Source organism: Cricetulus griseus, chromosome 8 (genome assembly GCF_003668045.3).
Source record: "Cricetulus griseus strain 17A/GY chromosome 8, alternate assembly CriGri-PICRH-1.0, whole genome shotgun sequence".
Lineage (NCBI taxonomy): Eukaryota > Metazoa > Chordata > Mammalia > Rodentia > Cricetidae > Cricetulus > Cricetulus griseus.
Genome location: NC_048601.1, coordinates 36,371,480 through 36,393,990, shown reverse-complemented (window position 1 = coordinate 36,393,990; position 22,511 = coordinate 36,371,480). Strand labels below are relative to the sequence as shown.

Here is a 22,511-nt window from a genome sequence, read left to right as displayed (position 1 = left end):
GGTCTAGGCATGATCTTGTCCTGGTTGGCTAGAGGCCACAGGCAGGTGAGAAAACAATGACTGCATATCAAACAGTTATAAAACAGCCTTGGACTAAGCTAAAGACTAGTGCTCGTCATTTGTAGCCCTTGAAAAATATAAATGTCTCTAGGAAGTACTGGCCTAAGTGACACATGTATGTTTGTGTCAGTGGTTCTCAGGATGCAATTGTGGTGATTAATGCTATAAATTAGACAGGACTAAAACCACCAAAGAGGTAAACCATTGGCTATGCATGAGAGGGATTATCTTGATAAGGTTACCTGAGGTGGGAAGACCCACCTGAAACCTGGGTGGCATCATTCCCTAGGCCGCTGTGCTAGAATGCATAAAAAGGAGAAAGCTAGCGGATCACCAGCATTTCTCCCACTCTGTCTCCTGACTACCGATGCAATGTGACCAGCTACCTCAAACTATTGCCACTATGACTTTCACATCACAAAAAACCACCCTGGAAACTGTAAGCCAAAACAAGCCTCTTCTTCCATAAGTTACTGTTAAATTATTTAGTCTGTCTGTTTCCTGTACACTTCAGTGATCCCACAGTCATCAGTCTTGTCAAGTACTTCCTTCCACCCAGTGAGTCATCTCACTGGCCCTTAAGTTGCTTTGGTAAGGGTATTTAATCACTGTAATAAGATTCCCCCCCCCAACCCCTCTCCACAGCCTACAGCACTTATTCAAATACACATACCTAGGTTGTACACCCAGAAATGCTACTTTCATGGGGCTCGTGTAACACTCAAGGTACATTTCTAACAAGCTTCCTGGGGCTGCTTCAGCCCATGGGGTACACTTGGAGAAACAGTAATTTATAAAGGAGGATGGCATGCAGATTAAGTGGCTAAACAGTGGCATCAGAAACATGAAAACAGCAAAAATTGGACAAGAGAACAGTCAAACCATAGCCCGATCACTTCACAGCAAGGTTATACATTAAATGTATGAGAGCCTGTAATACGACAGATGCAATTTTCGGCATGAGGAAAATAATCAGAGCAGACAAACAAGGAACCTGCTATCAGAGAGCTGGCATCCAAAGCAAGCAGTCAGACTATAAACAGACTGAAAAATTCAAGACTGCTTCTGGCAGTGGTCATCTCTGAAGAAAGCAAAAATGGGGAGAGAGAACTAAAAACAAAGGCAGATACATTTTATAGGGTGGTTTGGAAAGGCCTCTCTGAGAAAGAACTGAAATGCCCCCAAAATTGAAAAACTGGAATTCCAAACAAAATTAGCCAGAGACAGTTAATGTAAAAAACAAGAAATGTGACAGGATAAGTAGATGAAGTCACACTACCATCCCCACAGTCAAAGGAATTTGGACTAGATATAAACACAAATTGTGATAAACATTTTGCTAATTTTTGACCAGCATGGGCAAAATTCCAAGTTCAGTGGCTATTTAACCTTAGGCAAAGCCTTCTAGAATCTGGGTCCTTGCTGCTAAAATGAAGCTGTCCACAGAAGTACAGACAAACACTTTGTCTTGGCTGAGAGACTGAGCTCAGTGTTAGAACACATACTTACTGTGAACAAGGCCTGTGTTCAATCCCTTGCACCCCCAAAATTGAAACACACCAAAACAAACCCCTCCAAAACAAAGGAAAACAGCAGCCTATAGAGAGCACTGCAGATGATTTGTTTAGTGGACACCCACTCTTGGTCACAGAAACTTGGCTTGGCTGACGGCTTCCTCACAGAAACAAGAGCAGCACTGTCCAACTTTGAAGCAGGCCTGTGTTGACTGTGGGGAGAAGACAACACCTCCTCCAGCTTCTAACTGTAGATACACTTTTGCCATAAGGATGGAAGGGAAAGGTTTACCACCGTATAAACAAGTGGGCTGAAGGACAACTCTGGTGGATTATTCTATATGCTACCAAAGCCAGACTACAACAGCCCTGATGATTTTTTTTGGGGGGGGGTTCAAGACAGGGTTTCTCTGTGTAGCTTTGGAGCCTATCCTGGCACTCGCTCTGGAGACCAGACTGGCCTCGAACTCACAGAGATCCGCCTGCCTCTGCCTCCCGAGTGCTGGGATTAAAGGCATGCACCACCAACGCCCAGCTTCCCTGATGAATTTTTAGTGCCTGCTCAGAACAGTGTTGAGAAGGATTCTGCATCAATGACACAAGAGACTAGAAAAAAGATTTGTGATGTACATGATTGCTATTATGATCGTCATTGAAAACCTTAAGTATATATAGAGTAATTTAATTCTATTTTTGAAAAACTATAGATATTAAAGTACATAAAAACTCAAGGCAGAATACCATCTAATAGTTTTCTCTAGGACATAAGACATCTGATTTTATTTTTTATTTTACTTTCATGGGGCTCGTGTAACACTCAAGGTACATTTCTAACAAGCTTCCTGGGGCTGCTTCAGCCCATGGGGTACACTTGATAAAATATCTTTATCATTTCTTTTCCAAATTTTACGCAATGAATTTGCTGTTTGTATAACAAAAAGCCTTAGAAATTAACAACCACATGGATGACAGCAGTTACTGAGCCTTCCATTAACCAAAACAACTAGGAAGAACTGAATCCAAAAGCTGCAAGTCTCACCACAAAAGGGACATCTTCCCAGTGTGTGCAAAGCCTGGGTTTGATCCTTAGCAACACATACAGACAGACAGACAGACAGACAGACAGACAGACAGACAGACACACACACACACACACACACACACACACACACACACACTCACTCACATACACTGGTGAGTGCTGAAGATCAGGCTCATCATTTACAAAGAATCAACTCACACCATCATTCTACTTAAACGCACCCATTCACTCAGAAAACACTAATAAGTGCTTCTCTTAAATTTCAATTGTGGGTCACTAACAGAACCACAAATAAAGAGCAAACGTCCTGGTTATGGATGTTCTGGTTATTCTTTATATTTTTCTACCTCTATTTTTAGCAGCAAAAGTGGTTCTTAAAGAAAGTGAGGTCTTTGGGTGGCTGAAAATGGGTCATTCTATTAATTAAGAACAGGAATAGTAGGAGGGACTTGTTTCAACCCGATTTCATCAAGATGGCTAATTACTTCATAAAAGTGATCTCAGTATCTATGCTAAGGATCTGATCCTGGATCAGGAAGCAATCCATTTAAGATAATGACCTGGAGGCCATGAACTCAAATGAGACAGAAATATGTTTTCCATGAGAGGAAAATGTTTCTCAGATAGGATATTTTTTAAATTTTAATTAGATAGAAAATTATTTTACATGTCAATCCCAGGGTCCTCTCCCACCCCTCCTCCCCTGCCCCCCCCAACTTACACCCTACCTATCCCATACCCTTTCTGCTCCCCAGGGAGAGTGAGGCCTTCCACAGGGGGTCTTCAAAGTCTGTCTTATTCTTTAGGATAGGGTCTAGGCCAACCCCCTTGTGTCTAGGCTCAGGGAGTATCCCTCCATGTGAGATGGGCTCCCAAAGTCCATTCCTATGCTAGGGATAAGTACTGTTCCACCACAAGAGGCACCATAGATTTCCAAGGTCTCCTCACTGGCACCCACATTCAGGGGTTCTGGATCAGTCCCATGCTGGTTTCCCAGCTATCAGTCTGAGGACCAAGAGCTCTCCCTTGTTCAGGTCAGCTGTTTCTGTGGGTTTCACCAGCCTGGTATGGATACCTTTGCTCATCAGTCCTTCTTCTCTGCAACTGGATTTCAGTTCAGTTCAAGGTTTAGCTGTGGGTGTCTGCTTCTGCTTGCATCAGCTGTTGGGTGAAGGCTATACTATGGCATATGAATTAGTCATCAATCTCATTATCAGAAGAGGGCATTTAAGGTGTTCTCTTCTGTTCTTCCCCCAACTCAACCTTCCTGCCCCAAGGATATTTTGAAGGCAACTGTATCTCCTATTGAATAAAATCATTCTAGGGAAGCAAGTACCAGAACCCAGGTCTCTTTCAAATAACACAGAACTAATTCCTTTGTCATTCTGGTAGTCTGATCCCCCTGGTGCTGTGGATTGGCATGAAAAGCCCACATTGGAATGTTAGGCATCAATCTAACATCAATTACCAAAATTTGTATTTGAACACTTATTAAGTGCACTGCTCCATGAATTTACCATATGTTGATTCTGTGAATTCTTCCAATAATCCTATAAGAAAGGCATAGATCATACTCACATTTCACAGGAGGAAAACCTGAGACCAAGAGATATTAACAGTATGCCTGAGGCCACACTGCGTGTAATCAACAGATAGAGGACAATAGCCTATGCTCTTAACTGTATGCTGTGCTACCTCATTGCTTCTCTTTCTGGGTCCTCATCTCATTCCTGAAGCTTAGACAGACTGTTAAAAACTAGGAATGATGGGCCTGGAGAGACGGCTCAGCAGTGAAGAGCACTCATTGCCTTTCCAGAAGACCTGGGTTTGATTTCCAGAATTCACATGGTGGCTAACAATTATCAGAAACTCCGGTCCTAGGGGATCCAATGTCCTCTTCTGGTCTCCATGTGCACCCAGAGTGCAAGTGGTATGCAGACATACATGCAGGCACAGCACACACACACACACACACACACACACACACACACACACACACACACACACACACACACACACACACACACGAGAGAGAGAGAGAGAGAGAGAGAGAGAGAGAGAGAGAGAGAGAGAGAGGGAGGGAGAGAGAGAGAAGGGAGGGAGGGAGAGAGAGAGGGAGGGAGGGATGGGTTGAAATAGTGAAATAACTTTTTTTAAAAAGGACATGATTATAGGATTTTACTTGAGCCATGGAAAGTGGCTTTAGTTTATGACCAAAAGTATACTACCTTCTAGTCAGAATAATTTTTTTTTCAAGACAGGATTTCTCTGTGTAACAGCTCTGGCTGTCGTGGAACTAGCTCTGTAGACCAGGCTGGCCTCAAACTCACAGAGATCTGTCTGCCTCTGCCTCCCAAGTGCTGGGATTAAAGGCATGAGCAACCATTGCCCAGATCAAAATAATTTTTTAAATTAATTATAGAGCTGGAGAGATGACTCAGTGATTAAGGGTACTGGTTGCTTTTCCAGAATACCTGGGTTCAATTCCCAGAACCCACATGGCGACTTGTCTATCTAGAACTCTGAGGGCACGCAACACACAAGTTGTGCACAGACATATGCAGGCAAAATATTCACACAAACTAAAAGTAAAACTTTTGAAAAATTAATTATAACATTCTTTCTATGCATTTATTGCTGTAACTGTTATTTTTCTCTGGAAAAATTCTGATTCCATCAGTTTTGTCATTCAATTATTCTCTTTTGTAGTAGTTTCTCCATCACTCTGAGCTTAAAAAACTCAAGGTCTATTCTACAGATTGATTAGGAAAAGGTAATTATTAACTTGATTCTAAATCAACCACTCATTTTAAAACAGAGTTATAGGTAATAAGCCAAAGGAGAGAAAATTAAGTGATTTAAATAATCCAAGAAGGACAAAGATTTAAAAGGAACAAAGAACAGATAAGGAAAAGGAAAAAAACAAACCAAAATCTCAAAAAACCAAATTCAAACCCAATAATATCAATAGTTGCATTAAATATAATTGGTTTAAATAACCAATAAAAATGCAGAGATTGAAACAACAAATTCAAAAATTCATATGAAAGACTTGCTTACCCAAGTAGAAACAGATTATCTATAAAGCCCACCATCTATTAAATGAGTAAATTTACAATTATAATTTGTTATAGTTTAGATATGGTTTGAATGTATCCCCTAAGGCTATCAAGGGGATGGAAACATACCTTTATATTGCTTAGAGGTGAGACCTTTTGGGAGGATTAGGTAAAGACATTTAAGTAGAGTCACTATGCTTGAATCTTACTGACTTTATAGGAATAGGGAGAGTGATCATAATGAATGTGAGCAGGTGTGTGTGTGTGTGTGTGTGTGTGTGTGTGTGTGTGTCTGTGTCTGTGTGTCTGTGTCTGTGTGTCTGTGTGTCTGTGTGTGTGTGCATGCGCGCCCGAAAACACCCCTTGTCACTTGCCATGTGATGCCTTGGACCAACTCTGGATACTGTCAGTGAGAATATAATCACCATATAATGCTCCTCAGCCTTGGATCTCTAAAAATACAAGCCAAATAAGCATCTTTTCCTTAAAAATGTAGTCTGCCTAGGATTTTCATTACAGTAATGGGGAGGGGAAAGGCTAAATGCACAAGCCTAGGTCCAAATGTCTTTAATAAGGAACTCTACCAAGAATTTCAGAAAGAAGAAACATTAGTCTTACAAGAATTCTTCTTAAAAATTGAGTATAAAAAACTTAATATGTGAGAATATTTTCCAATTAAATTTATGAACATGGCAATACACCAAAACCACACAAAGATTACCAGGAACAACAAAAAAAGGATCTACTCCTCATTAATTATATGCAAAAGTTCTCAATGTTTTTAAAAAACTGAATCCAAAATACAGAAAAAGGATAACACATCATGACTAAGTGGAATATACACCAGGAATGCAATGATGGTTTAATAAATGAAAACCAAGCTAGATTTGGTTGGTTGCTAATGTGAGATTCTGAGTCCCATAGTGAAGAGAGTTTAATGTCAATCTTGGCTACATAGTGAGACACTGACTCAAAAAACAAGAAAACGAAAATCAATCATTGTACTTTGTCATATTATACTGTACTAACTGAAAAGGAAAAGAAAATCATCTCAACAGATGTATAAAAATCTATCAAAATCTATATTAATTGTTGATTAAAAACTACAAATAAACTACATGGTGGTGGTATACACCTTTAATACCAGCACTTAGGAGGTAGGGGTAGGCAGATCTCTGAGTTCAAAGCAGCCTAGTTTACATAGTAAGTTCCAGGCAAACCAGAGCTACAGAGAGAGACCCTGTCTCAAAAAACAAAACAAAAACAAAAACAAACAGAATGAGACATGAGCCAAGCAAGGTAGAACATCCCCACAGTCCCATTTATTGGGGGAGTGAAGCAGAAAAATGCTTTACTTCAGGAGTTGGAGACTACATGGCCAGCATACCAAGATCCTGATTCAAAAATTTAACTAATTAATTAACTAATTATGATTCCATAAAGTTAAATTCACTCACATCTTATTACTGTAGATTTGTTGTCCTTTTTTGGCTTCAGCTTTTTAGGACAGGATCTCACTGTGTAGCCCTGGCTGACCTTGAACTCACAAAGATCCATGTGCCTCTGCCTCCTGAGTGATGGAATTAAAGGTGTTTGCCACTATGCTCAGTTTAATGTAGGTTTGAAACAAGAATTGAGCAGAACTGGATGAACTTCACACCTAAATCACATGGTCAAAGATTCTAAACTAAGAGACAAGCAGGAAACACATACCAACAAACTCACTCATATACATCATCTAGTTTCTTGAGGTCATTACCAAACGTTGCTGTATGTTTTTAATACCTGCAGAACTTTTTTTTTTTTTTTTTTTTTTTTTGGTTTTTCAAGACAGGGTTTCTCTGTTTAGCTTTGGAGCCTATCCTGGCACTCACTCTGTAGACCAGGCTGGCCTTGAACTCACAGAGATCCTCCTGCTTCTGCCTCTCGTGTGCTGGAATTAAAGGTGTGTGCCACCAACGCCCGGTTACCTGCAGAACTTTAAAGAGCCTGATGTTTTTGGACAAAGTTTGATAATGTCTCCATCACAAAATTAGTAACTTAGTTTGGAGGCACTAAAGGTGGCTTTAAGTCTCCAGGACTAAGTCAATTACCATGCAAAGATTCTTGGCTATATAAACAGCAAAATGCTGCTTTGTACACAGCTGGAAAGTAGAATCTGAGTGATCCTGACACTAAAAATACATGAGTCAAAGAGGAAAGGGATGGGGTCAGATTCTATTTCCAAATTCCTTATGAAAGATGCTCTCAGGCACCCATCACTCAGAATAACCAAGAACTGCCAGTTTGGACACTGAAATCATAGCTCATGGAGGAAAAATGCGCGTTTACACCCAACACTCTGGGTGCATCCATTTTGGTAGACCACAAACCATCCTCCATTTATAACTTTAGCTTGAATCTCAACAGAGAGTTGGGGGATTTACACACATCTGAACTTATGGGTGTGGCCCTAGACCTAAACAGGGGAGGAGGTTAGATGGCCCACCCGATTTCACTGGCTAACAGAAGCCTCTCACCAGGCAAGAGTCAGCAGATTATCTGGTTGACAGCACTAGATTCACAAGTTGTTTCTCCGGTTACCGCCCCCCCCCCCACCATGCCTGTTAGTACATTGAAAACTTTCCTGTCTTTTTCTCATTTGGATGGGAAGAGGTTTATATTAGCAAAAATGAATGGAACGTTTGGGGGCAGTATGTTATAATGAATTTGTGACTCACAAGAACATCTCAACAGTCTAGTAGCATGACTGACCTTATGGCACATGTAGGATCCACCTTTCTTCACTCGGTCTTTCCCAGAAGTGGGGCCTTTCTATGGATGAAAAGAAAAATCATGTTAGTCTCAACAACATGAATGCTACCCACATAGTGGAAAAGAGTCCATTTTGTTAAAAGCCGTCATCCCGTGGCCACCTAAACTTTCCACATATGTTTCTATCCTGGACACTGCACCTGCACACACACCCATCTGAATACCCATGACCCCAAATGCCCAACTACTTTTCTTCAACAATCCACCTCAGATTCTTGCTACTGGATGAACACTTGGTAATGACAGAAAGCAATCCCACCTTGAATCTCACGAAATCCATTTTTTTGCCTAGGTGCCTAATAAACTACTTGGCAGCATCTCCCGCCTCATTATCCTGATATTCAGATTTATCTTGTATTATCACTATAGCAATGTTGAGTTACACTGTTCTGCGTTAGTAATTCCCCTGTGCATCACCCAGTTTACCCTTTACACCCCTTCAAAAACTATATACAACCATGTAACTATCAATGTAATTCAGAAGCAGAACACTGCTTTCTTAAAAAATAAAATGAAATAGTGCCTACTAGGAAAAAAAAGCACGGTTCTAAGTATTTGGTACTAATTCTTGTGCCATCAATAGCCCCTTTGCAGGGAGGTTAAGTAGCAGAATGAAGGTGTGCACCCAAGCTTTGCTCCAGGCTCTGTTCTCTGAAACTCTCTCTACTTTACTTCCCATTAGAAACCAGAAGGGCAGGAAGTTGGAGAGGCCTAACATTTACAAGAAGGAACAAATGAGAACAAAGATCCAGACGGAGCAGCCAAAAGGCAAGTCTGTTTCTTCTAGAAAGAAGTTCAGATAAAACAGCAATGGAGATGAAAACCCTGGAGCTTCAACTGCCAAGATAAAAGCCTCAAGATCAAGTAAGCTCTCCAAGAGACATGTACAAAGCGCCAAAAAGTTCCCATAGCCAGAGCTGGGGGTTGGGAGTGGGAATGATTTTGTTTTTCCTTTGTTGTTCAAAACTACAACTAATCACATAGCCATCTGTTCTGTTTACTGAAAATAAGAGAAGCCTGCACAATCCTCTTCCTGGCTTAGTTTTCCCATTTCTAGCTAAAAACATATTTGTCAAAGGCTATTGAATAAGAGACAAAAGACACTTCACCACCAAACAGAGGGAGCACATTGTCTTGATAATGTTATCAAGGTGGATGGAAGGGCAGGTTTCTTGCAAGCATTTCTTGCAGGTCACCGACTCTACATCATTCCTTTGCAAGCTGAGAGTATTCCCAAGGCCCTAAACACTTAAGATACATTGTTAAATTTTACCGATTATAAGTGGCATACTGACAATGTAAAAAGTACCAGTGAAGATAAAGTTTAGAAGCACAGCTTTCTCTAAAGGAACATCTAGAACTAGATAGCTACTGCATCAGAATCTCTGGATGAGTTAGTCAATGTATAAAAGTAAGGCATTTGGGGCTGGAGAGACAGCTCAGCAGTTAAGAGCACTGGCTGCTCTTCCAGAGGACCCAGGTTCAATTCCCAGCACATACATGAAGCTCACAACCATCCATAACCCCAGTCGCAGGGGACCAGAGGCCTTCTAGCCTCTGTGGGCACTGCACACACATGGTGCATAGACATACATGCAGGCAAAATACCCATACACATAAAATGTAGAAAAAGGATAAGTCATTAATCAAGAATTTACTTGAAGGGCTGAGAAGATGGCTTAGCAGTTAAGAAAACTAACTGCTCTTCCAGAGGACTAGGGTTCAATTCCCAGTGCCCACACAGCAGCTCACACACCTATCAGTAATTCCAGTTCCAAGGGACCCAACAACCATGGCAAAAATACCAATGAACATAAAAAAATTCACTTGAAGTATATATAATTACATATATTCTCCATATGATGCTCATATCTCTTAAGACTGTTTCTTGCTTATTCTTGCATTTGCTGCCTTGGGAGGTTCGCCACATTCTATCAGACCATAGGTTAATGACAATTCAGTTCTTACCATAATTATCACAGTATGTGCTAGAATATAAGAGAAATTTTGTTTTGTCAAAATACTTCTAAGAACAAGAACAGGTCATTCACCAATGGGAAGATGTGACAACAAAATTTCCCTCTCATTGCTACTCCAATGACCTAAGGTTGCAGCTGAAAAATATGTCACTCTTCATGGTGGCATAGCACTAACAAGAACCATCACAGGCTACTACAACTACAACAGCCAATACAATCCCGAACCTAGGTAACTGCTCAACAACTTGCTATAAATAAGATTATTCTCTCTATAAAACAAGACAGTGGATTAGGTACAACTGTCTGAAATGCTTACCACTTGGCCATAAAGGCAGAAAAGTTACTAAGAGGATGCAGTATCTTAAATAAGGACCCTAAAACTCATATTCAACAGAGCCTTAATTGTTATTCATTTGGGTTGCTGGGATGGCTCAGGTGTAAAGGGGCTTGTCATGAAGCCTTCATGATCTGAATTCAATCTGTAGGACTTACATAGAAGATGGAGAAAACCTACTCCTGCCAGTTGTCTTCTGACTTCCACATACCCACTGTGGCATAGGTGTGCTCATACATAAACATACAAACAAAATAAATAAATGGGTTAGTGATGATATCTCTATTTCTCTCTCATTAGGTGATAAGAGCCTATTGCTGAAAACACCACTCACTTTGGGTAGAGGACATAAAGTAATCAACCTCAAATTGACCTCAAACTAGGCCTGGACCAGTAAACTCTCTCCTGAATGGCTAGCCTACAGAGTGACTGAGGTACTGTGAAGGCTGCTGAGGGAAAGAAACATCACTGGTCTTACGAAGCGTGGGACCCTGATACTATAACACTGACCTGTTGGCAACATGTACCCATTAGTACAACAGTTCATGATGGTTATGGGAATAACCAATTGCTATCTGATTGGCTATGGGGCCAGCTCCACAAGAGGAATTTCATGCCTGGTAATGTAAACCTGGTCAAAAGTCCATTACCAAGGAGATCGTAGGCTTTAGGGGGAGCCTACTGCTTTTGTTTTGCTAAATGGTTACACTGTCACACTGCCTTCTAAATATTAATAAATAATATTTATGTTTATACCCATGGATTTGAGTTGCTCTCATATTTGGTCAGAGAAGATTCTTATGTAAGACCCACAATTGGTCAAAATGCATAGGGTGAGTAACGCTGTGGATGTGTCATCTGTATCAGCTTTCCAACATCCAAGGCTCAGGAAGCATCATAGAGAGGGGCAGAAAGAAAGCAAGAGTTAGCAGATGGGGAAGAGAGCTGTAACACGCTGACTTCTGGACATGACGCAGTTGTTGAGTGCACCGACTCAGTTTCATAGGATCAAGCCAGTCGAACTTCCACAAGGGATCAAGAAAGAGTCCTCAAGACCCACCTCTACTCAAAGAATTAAAAATATTGTTTTAAAAGTCTACATTTTACAGACACATACTGAAGTTTTAGGTAAAAATCATATAGCACTTGGAATTTCTTTCAAAATAATATGAAGGTGTTTGAGTAAACTGGACCAAATAACTGCTAAAACAGAAGCTTTACAGCGTGTCCCAGTTCTGTTCCTCTGGCTTTGGGTTAAGGTGAACTACAAGAGTTATCTACTGGGAGGCCTGGATGACAAGAGAAACAGGAGCTATGGTGTTTTCTTGTTAAGAACACTAACATGAGAAGGCCAAGCAGATCTGCAGTTGTTACTGCCTCTCTCGAACCATCTACCCTTCAGCCTCTGACTCTAGGGCAGGTGTGCTGTGGGCTCAGAGATGAAGGGCACTTTCCCTGTCTACAGGGTTTCACATCTTCAAAGTTGAAAGTAGTTGGAGACTGGCAGTCTCAGCCTGTCTGCATGGACTTCAGCTGACAATCCTAAGAGCCAGATTTCCTTTGCTCTTTCGACCAGACATGCATATTTCTTTTCCACTGTATTCTCATGGATCTCAAGGACCCACACACTTGAAGCAAACCACTACTTCATAATACAGTGTACATATGTACAATGCTATCAAACATTAAACTAAAAAAAAACAGCATTACATCCACTCTGTGCAGTAAAAATTCAGTAATAAATTCATTCTGCACATGTAGATATGCACAGACACACACTAATGGTTGGCTCCATCTCTGATTGAATGAATCATGACTGACAGAGTTAATAACCACTGAGTCTGAACTATGGGACTCTATTTTCAATCTCAACATTTTCAAAGCAAAAAAACTTAAAAGTAACATTTATCTAGGATGCCACCAAGGAGAGTCATTAAAGAACTATCAGTAACATTGCTTGAAGAAGAAAGAAAAAAGAAGTTAAGAGGCAGGGATGTGGGTCTTGAAAATCACCATTCATGAGTTACTTAGCAAACTCTTTCAACAAAAATTGGGGAACAGATTCAGTGCATTAAAAACTAAAATTCTCTGTCATAATAAATGTCACCTTTGTACACTCAGAGACAAATCATTAAATTTTAAATGTGTCTTTCATTGTGTTTACTGTCTGGAAACAAACAACCCAGTACTGTAAGCATAATGTATTCGCCAAAGCAAAAAATAATAATGAGCTTCGAGGAGGTGCCCACAATCCTCCAAATAACCCCTGACCCACTGGGATGGACAGACAAACGGACACACACACACACACACACACACACACACACACACACACACACACACACCACACTACTTGGGAGGGGGAAAGGGATAAGTAGGTGATGGGGTAAAAATGATAATTGTGTACACGTATGAAAATATCATAATGAGCCAGGTAGTGGTGGTGCGAGGCTTTAATCCAAGCACTTGGAAGGCAGATCTCTAAGTGGGAGGCTAGCCTGGTCTACAGAGCAAGTTCCAGGATAGCCAGGGCTACACAGAGAAACCCTATCTGGAAAGACCAAAACATCATAATGAAACCCGTTATTGTGTATAATTGGTACATGCTAATAAAAATAATTTTAAATGGGTAAAAAAAATAATGAAGAAAAATAAAAGAATAAGCCTCTGAGGAAAAGATCCACCACCAAACTGTAGATGACACTTGTTCTAACGCAGAGCAAGTGAGAGCACTCGGGTGGTGCTCAGATGCTGGCTGACAGCTGGAAAGCCACTGGCAGAGTCTGAGCAGAGCAGGCAAGATTAGGCAGTTTACAACCACTATAGACTTTCCCTTTCAATCACAATGACTAAGAAAAGGCGGAAGCAGTGGAGAGTAAGATCCAAGTTGTTTGAGACCAGAAAATGTCTTTGATATCAGCCAAACCAGATGCTTGTAGTAGGGACTTTTTGTCTCTAAGAAAATAAAAAGAGGGATCATGAAACTATTAAAAATTTCAGAAGAGATTTTAAAAAGCCTTGTAAATTTCTCTATGAAACATCTGCTCAAATAACCCGCACACATGCCTAGAAGCTCTGTGTATTTCAACTTAGCAATACCACTTCTCACCAGTCTCCCAGGAGCACTTGATTCTCTCCCCCTAATATGTCTGGTCCTGCTTGTTCATTAGGCTCTTACTTACCATGCAAGATCCACCTCAGATGTTATCTCTGGCTGAAAAACATGGGCTCAGTCAATTTGGATTCAAAGCCTGCCTCTGACACTGAATGACCCTTTGGAATAGTTATGCAACCCCTCTATGCCCTAGGTTCCTCCTTTACAAAATAGAGGTAATAATGGTCCCTGCTTCTCTGGACCAATGTAGAAATTGAAGGGGATAATGTTTAGGAGGCACTGAGTAAATGACAGGCAATCTGTGTCAGGCTGATGATACTGCTTCATATTATCAATTTATAACTACCTCAGATTTCCCAAAGGCACTCATGAACTTAATAGCCCTAGTAGTATATAGTTTCAAATTCAAACCCACAGAGACCACTTGATCTAGTTTGTCTGATGCTCAACTCCCAAATGGAGTTGTCCGAGTCCTAATAAAATTCATGGCATGCTAATAACCCTTGTAGAATAAAAACAGACTGTTTTATACTATAATAAAATTACCATAGCTAGCATCACAAAGTGCAGTCTGACTCTATCATGTCATCAGACTTAGTTGAACTTAACTTTTCATCAGTGAAACCAACACAGAAACCTGTGAGTCATTGAGCACAGAGTTAATGTTACTTCAACATAAACAAATAATCCAAAATATTTGCCTAGTTCAAAACACCTGAGAGAAAACCTGAAATTCAAAATGTTCTGTTGGACAAGGAAAAGTATACTTTATTTTTAAAAATATTTAAGCAGCAATTTTGTGACTGTCTCAAAATATCGCACAATCGTGTGAGATAATCTGGATTCCACCCTGTTTTTCACCCCTACATCCAACCAGTCCAATTAGCTTTACCTCCAAAGGAGAGCTTTAATGAATGGCAGCTCATAATCACCATGGCAACCTCTCTGATTCAAGCCACCATCATTTCTCACCAGAGCCAACTATACTAGCGGCCTAACAGGCCTTTACAGATTCCAAAATGGTACCTGGGGAAGCCCAATAACATTTGTAGACTAGATAAAAGACTGTCATTTCAGAAAAAGGCCAGGAAAAGGAATGCATAATATATGATTCCATTTATCTAAAACTGCAAAAGTACCAGCTATCATGTGCTTTCTAGAAAGAGAATCAGACATTGCTGGGGCATGAGTCCCAGAGAAGGGTGGAATTATAAGGAGGCACAAAAGCAGTCTGAGGTGACTAGTATGTTCATTATTCTGATTAGGATGATTTCATGGATGTTTACCAAACTGGATCAAAATGGACACTTTAAATGCATACAAGTAGTTACATATCAATGTTAATTATACCAAAATAATGCTGGGGAGTTGCTTATCCGGGATCTCCAATGCTATGCTATGTAGACCAGGCCGCCTGCCACTGAGCACCAAGTGCTGGCAGGTGTGCATGCCCAACCACAACTAGAGTACTAGAGTTTTGTTTTTTGTTTTTTTGTTTTTTAGAGAAAACAAAAAAAACATATAATGATAAAAGTCAGAGTAAGTCATAAGTCAGTATGAAGACAAAGACATTGTCAGTGAAATATAAAATCTGAAGCACATTACAGCAGGGGTCTCTGCAAACATTATAACCAGCAGACCTTCGTGTCCCCTACATGTTACTAGAGGCAAGAAGAAACATAACATAGATCCAACAAGACCAACTAAGAGTTGATAATTAGTAAAGCTGACTATTAAGAACAGGAGCTTAGCAGACTTTTTTTTTTCTATTTTTGCATGTTTGGAATTTTCCATATATAAGAAAAATCTTAAAGTCAAAGGGCACAAAATGAAAAGGTAAAATTGTGCTTTACATGACTCAAAATGTTAGCCATCAAAGACTTCCTTGGAAGTTTAAATGAAGAGGAATTCAGAGACTACAGGGAGAGATTGTATTCCCACTCTACAACCTTGAGAAGTGTTCTCGCTGAGTTGAAAGCTACGTTGCCCTTGCCCTGGTTAACTGAGTGCTGGAGTCCCTGGCGCACTTGACTTCTAGGCAAGTCTTCCAGCTGGCAAATGACATGGACTCCTACAGGCAGGGTTCCAGCAACCCAAAATTCAGGGCAACAAAAACCCATCTGGCTGCCTAGCTGAAGGTTTCCCTGCACACTAATGCGCTAACACACCAACGGGGGCATTATAAGTGTGACTAAGACACTTGCTCTGCTCACCTGCTGCTACAAGAAGTTTCTTCAGTCATCTCTGCCATCTTCCTTTTTTTTTTTTTAAGCAATGTCTCATTGTTGTAGAGTTGGTTGTCTCAGCCTCCTGAGAGCTGGGATGATAGGTGTAGACATCACCACACCAGCCCAACACACCCCTCTAATCCCCCCACCTCTTTAAAAAGAAGGCACTCTGCTGTCAAACACCCCATAAACCAGCTGACGACTGCTGATTGTTCTGTATCGCGATTACTGCAAGTAAACCAATCTTTTTCATCTCATTTCATCTCAATGATGATTCAGGAAAGCAGGAAGTGTCATTTTAAGGATGAGAAACTCGGAAGCCCCTGGAGAGGAGATGTGTGTCAAGTCTTAGTGGCACAGCTAGCAAGTAGTGAGCTGGGAGGTCATATTATCAGAGCACTACAGTGCCTTCACCTCTAACCCATCAACCATCTTGTAGGCTTCACAGAATCTCTTCCCAAGGTACAAAGTAAACCAATAATTCTCTTTTTGGCTTTTTGTTGTTGTTGTTTTTGTTTGTTTGTTTGTTTTTTCAAGACAGGGTTTCTCTGTGTAGCTTTGGAGCCTATCCTGGCACTCGCTCTGGAGACCAGGCTGGCCTCGAACTCACAGAGATCTGCCTGCCTCGGCCTCCCGAGTGCTGGGATTAAAGGCGTGCGCCACCAACACCCAGCCCAATAATTCTCTTTTATGCTAAGTATTAAACACAGACAAAGCATTTTAAGGGTAAGTAGATAAAAGCATTACTTCAAATAGAGTTTTTTGAATTGTGTGAAATGTTATTCATCTCCTAGGAAAGAATTAATGAAAAAGGGTACACAGGCTGGTCATGGTGGTGAATGCCCTTAATCCCAGCACTTAGGAGGCAGAAGAAAAATCACTATGAGTTCAAGGCCAGCCTAGTCTACATAGTGAGTTCTAGGACAGTTAGAGAAAAGGAAAAAAAAAAAGGAAAAGGGTGCATAATTAGGTTTAGTTATTGCAGGAAAAGAGGAAAGAGAAAGTGGTGTCCATGAAAGGTCAAATGTGGAGGAACCAACTTAGAACAGCACATCAGACACACAAACCAAATGAACAGCTCCCCTATTTTCTTTGTAAAACCACCAAATCCTGTGGTGGTAAATTATTTGTTTGTGAAATGAATGAGAACAGCTATTTCCTTCGTGCCATTTGCTCTACTCTTGCCAGGTCAAAGAGGAAAAGAATTCTCAAAACTGCATTCAAGTTGCTCACATCATGATGGATGGCCTCCATTGGCTAATGAACTTCATCTTGCTTCTGGAATCATGCACAAAATATGGTACTTAACATAATAGTTCTAATCACAGTATAAGCAGCATAAAAATAAACATAGAGGTTGATATGTATCACATACATACTGTATCTAAGTATTGTTTTAAAAGTCTTAGAATTGTAAAGTGACCATTTATTGGTTATTCTATTATCACTACTGTAAGGCAGCCACATGCTTTAATGTTAAATAAAGAGATGTTTAAAAGACAAAGGAAGAACTATTAACAATTGTGCCAGTACAAGTATGTACGGGCACTCAGTCATTTGCTCTGTTTTTCAAATGAAGAATTAAGGATAAGAAAAGGTGAGGAGACTACTAAGGCCCTGAGCAGGTAGAGGAATAAGGATTCCAGCCCAGACTGTCAGGCTCCACTTGGTCATGTGCTCTGTGTGGGCCACCTCATTAGCATCATATTTTCGCAAAAAATGACTCAGTTGTTTCAACTGAGGCATATAAATTTTCCTTTACAGATTTCTTTCAGCAAAAAATAGCTATAACTCAAGGAGAATTGTGAATGAAGAGTCATTTTTTAAAGGATATTGATTATCTTTAACTCCCCACCTTCCCACTTGGGGAGTGGGGGTGAGAATGGCTCACTATGTCCTAGGCTAGCCTCAAACTTTTTATATATAAAAGTAGAGTAAGTAGCAATGGGAATGAATTAATGTACAGAGGCCAAGGGAAGTCTGAGTCACCTGGGTGCCCTATTTCAGGCTAGTATCTGGAATGGGGACTACCTTAAATGACAGCCTTATAAGAGCTTAATTTGTGGGGTCTGTGCTAATGCCCAGAGTTTCAGTTTATTTTAGAACAAATGAGCTGATGATAATTCATTGGTGTTAAAGAACTGACTAATAAAGTGACATGCATTTCATGTCAGGAAAAAAACCACCCCCCCACACACACACACACACTTGATATAACGACACAAGTCTGTAATCACAGCACTTAGGAGACAGAAGCAGAAGTATTTCAAATTGGAGCCAGCCTGCACTACATAGCAAGTTCCAAGCCAGATGAGGATATATAATGAACCCGCTATCTCCAAACAAGGAAGACAAAAAGGAGAGGAAGAAATGAAGAAGCGGGTGAGAGAAGAAAGAGGAAAAGGAGGAAGAAGAGGCAATGATGGCCACTATGACAAGTGACCGGGAAAAAGGGAGACACACTAACATTTCCCACCTCCCAACAATTCCATCTTTATGTCTGCCAGTATAAGGCTGGCACCTTGACAACACAAGCTTCTAGTCCTCCTTTTATCATGAGCCTTCTCCAGCAACTGAGACTGGGGATGTCAACAGCCATTTACCACTCCATAGTGAATACGCTACACTTAAATGTCCACGAAATAACTGTTGGCCAGAGACTTGGGATTTGGAGAACAAAGGGAGTACTCAGAAATAAAAAGGCAAACAAAAGATGGAAAGGGTCTCTTTAAAAATCTATTTCTACAAAAACTCAAAGTCCACTACCGTTTCATGGCAGCTTGCAGACACACCCTTACTTAGATGGGCGTCTTTACCATCCTGAGTTGTCTCAACACCTCCATTGAACTTGCTATCCATTCTTCCAGACATGGGAGACAGACAACTTCGATCTTCTTTAAAATGCCTGGTTAAGGCTTTTGACTTTCCTTGTCCCTCCCCACAACTGCCAGGAAGGAAAAGGAGAAGAAAAACTGCAGCCAGGCCCCAGGCAAATGGTTTAATGCTCTAAACTACCCAGTGGCACATCCATACTCACCACGGTAAATGAGAGGTAACTTTAAAAGGTAAGAATATGAAGTATTTCAGTGCTAAAACCCAGTCAGCCTGAATACAGAGGCAGCCATTGGTGAGAGAAAACAAGTCATGTGGATCTCTGTACCACGGAAACTTTCCCATCATCTACCAAAAGCTCTGTGGACTTTCGTCTCCTGACATACAGGTGCTTCTTCAAGCTCAGATAGCTAGGGAGACATGGTACAATACATCCTTGTCTGCCCAATCCCAGTGATAGTATACAAAAGTATAGAGAAATCAGTTTCTTTCATTGTAAGCAATGCATACATCTTTTAAAAAAGTAACTTCTAGGTGAACCCAAACCAAACCACTGACAACACAGTGTACCAGAACATTGGATTAAAGACCTACAGAGCCAATCACTTCTACTTCTCAAAATAACACCATGAGTGCACAGTCCTGCAAGCAAGGTCAGTCAGGATGCTAAGCATCCCTTCAAGTAAAAAGGATAAGCAAGTCAGCTTTCCTAAGGACTTGTATTCACATGCAACCTTCTGTGTTCTACGTGATACTTCATCAGCAAATTAAGGGAGAATATGGCAATTAACTTATACCAAATGGTATTTTAACTTAAACATTATTTTCAAGGAACTACTTAAAGAGTTCCATGATTTGATTTGGATGCTCTGAAAGTGGGTAAGTGCTAAGTGCCCAATTCTGGGCACTGTTTCAGTTGATGAGACGCAGGGTTTACTTCCTGTGCTGGGGATGAGGTGGAGGCTGTCCATGGGAAGAAGTGTTATTTATAACTGCGTGCTACCAGATGGCATAGTTCTTCTCCATATTTCTACAAAGGTCCAGCAAAAAAAAACCCTCTTCCATGGATTAGATTTCAGAGTAAGGTGTAGCCTTGTAGCTTACAAATATTTCTTTTTAACTTTGATTACATCCAAAACACTAGTTAAAATTAGCATATATGAAGTGCTTACTACATACGAGCCCCTAAACTAAACATTCTCTTCTAAGTACCATGGAAACCTTTCAATGTAGGGGAAGCTGTAGCCACGCCTACTTAGGGGCTGACTACAGGTGTGCCTGACCACTGGCTACAGCTTCCCCTACATCTCAATAACCTGGAAAAAAAGCACTACTATTTCTTCACTTTTTTCAATTATATTTATTTACTTACTGGTTTGTGGGCATGTATAGGTTTGGAGTGTATCTAAGGGTTTATTTACGAGCTCCCATGAAATGGGAGTGGAGGCAGGACCTCAGAGGGCACCTCAGCTGCACTTGAACTTAACAAATGAGGGAATCAAGACCAAGAGTGAGGGTCAGAGCCCAGACTACACCCTGTGGTCCCAGTTGCTTGTCCTCATCATAGTGGCTGCCCTGGGATGCCATCTGTCATGCTCAACCTGCAGATGTGTCTGGTTACTTTCTGTCTGCAGAGTGTGTTAAAGACTGACTCTGTGCTTTTGGAGAAATAAGATTTTAAAGTGACCCTTTCCATGGCACACATGGAGATCAGAGGAAAAGCTTGAAGACTGTTTGTTCTCTCCTTCCACAATATAGGAATCGAACTTAGGCATCAGGTGTCATTGTAGCACTTTTACCCTCTGAGCCATCTCATTAGCCCATGCTGCCATTTCTTCACTGACACACAAGGAAGCTGAGTGGGTGCATTAAAAATTTGCCTCAGTCTATCCAACTAGTGGGTGGCTGAGCTAGGACTTCAAACAAGACCCAACTTGAAAACTAAATGCTTCCAACATTCACAGTCTACTTCCTCCTACATGTGATTAAATAGACACGCATTTGTGTGTGCTTAGGTGTGTTCACTTGCTTTTACTTTTTAAATACCTGCAACCTTCATAAAGTAAAGGGGCTATGTCTACAAATGCCCAATACCTTACATACAAATATGACATTCATAGATTTTGGATAAATAGATGAAAATACAAACATGCCTCAGTATCTGGAGGAGACTGGATCCAAGACCTCCAGAAGAACTCAAATCCACATATAGTTCAGTCCCTTATGCAAAATGGGGTGGTGCTGGCATATAACCTACACACCCTGCTAGTATTTGCAACATCTCTAGATTATTTATAATTATTAACAGAACATAGACACTATGTAAATCTCTACCATACTACATTGTTTGGGAAATAATGAAAGCAAAAAGCTCTGGACAGTTTTTGGTACAATTTTCAAATTTTTTCAAGGGGTAGTTGATGGAACCCTTGGAATCAGAACTTGTTAATACCAAGGACCTCCTCCATGAACTCATCCCAGAGTGACGTGTGATGTGCGTATACCTGTATTAAAAATGGGTCTAGAGAGCCAAGTCAAAAAATAAAAAAAAAAACATCACTGCATAACCTGATTAAGAAGAAAAGATAATTTGACTGTTCTATTTTCTCATTAGGCTTTATTTCCAGATACTTGAGGGAAAGAACAAATGAGTCACAGTGTGGCAGAGGAAAGGCATTACAAGTAAGCTATAGAAATGGAAAATAACATTGTTACTTTATCATTCATTAACAAGTTAGGTACCAGATTAAAAAGAAAAAACAACAATTTTCCTAGTCAGTAATTTTAATAATAACTTAAGAGAAATAAGAGACGAAGAAGGCAAGAAGGCCAGAAATCCAATTTCAAGTCTCAAATCTTAGAAACTGTAGGCATAATTTACCACCTCTCTCTTGCTTTTGGAAAGAGGCACTGCATGACACAGCGATTCATGCCTCTTAAATTATCTTGCACATTCATAACACTTCCTGATCTAACATATGTGGTTTGTGATAAAATATTACTATAAGGAAGTAAGTAGCCCCTCGTATTTTGTGTTTGAAATAACACTTAAGAGTCTAGTAAACAGCAACAAGTCTGAGGATCACAAAAGCTAGAATTAAGTCCAGACTACAAATGACATTCCAAAGCCAAGGTGACGTCAGAACCTCTCTCCACTCCATAAATAATCATGAAAAATGGAACCATAGTCATACTTTCATATCATTAGAAAGATTTTGAGGATATGGTGTGAGTGTGTTTATATGTGATTGTGTGTACGGGGAGAGAGAAGGAAGGAGATAGATAGATAGATAGATAGATAGATAGATAGATAGATAGATAGATAGATGATAGATGGATGGATAGATAGATGACAGAAAGATAGACGATAGGTATATAGGTAGATAGCTAAAATAGAGTGAGCACTTGCACACATGTGCTTGAGGAAGCACTCTAATTCAGGGAGAAGAAGCCTGTATCAATATAAAGTATAGCCTCTGACTTCACTCTCAACAAAAGTACTATACAAGTTCACTCGATTTTCCTTAACCCAAA

The 22,511-nt window shown here is 40.4% G+C and overlaps 1 protein-coding gene across 3 annotated transcripts in view; it reads right to left on the bottom strand.

Annotated features, from left to right (window-relative positions):
- Positions 1-22,511, bottom strand: part of Sumf1 (sulfatase modifying factor 1) — a 78,199-nt gene that overhangs the window by 3,022 nt on the left and 52,666 nt on the right. For all 3 annotated transcript variants that reach the window (XM_027429011.2, XR_003487604.2, XR_004771041.1), the window contains one exon: positions 8,430-8,489. In XM_027429011.2, the coding sequence (XP_027284812.1) occupies positions 8,430-8,489 (60 nt within the window). Of the gene's footprint in view, positions 1-8,429; positions 8,490-22,511 lie in introns of those variants that run through there.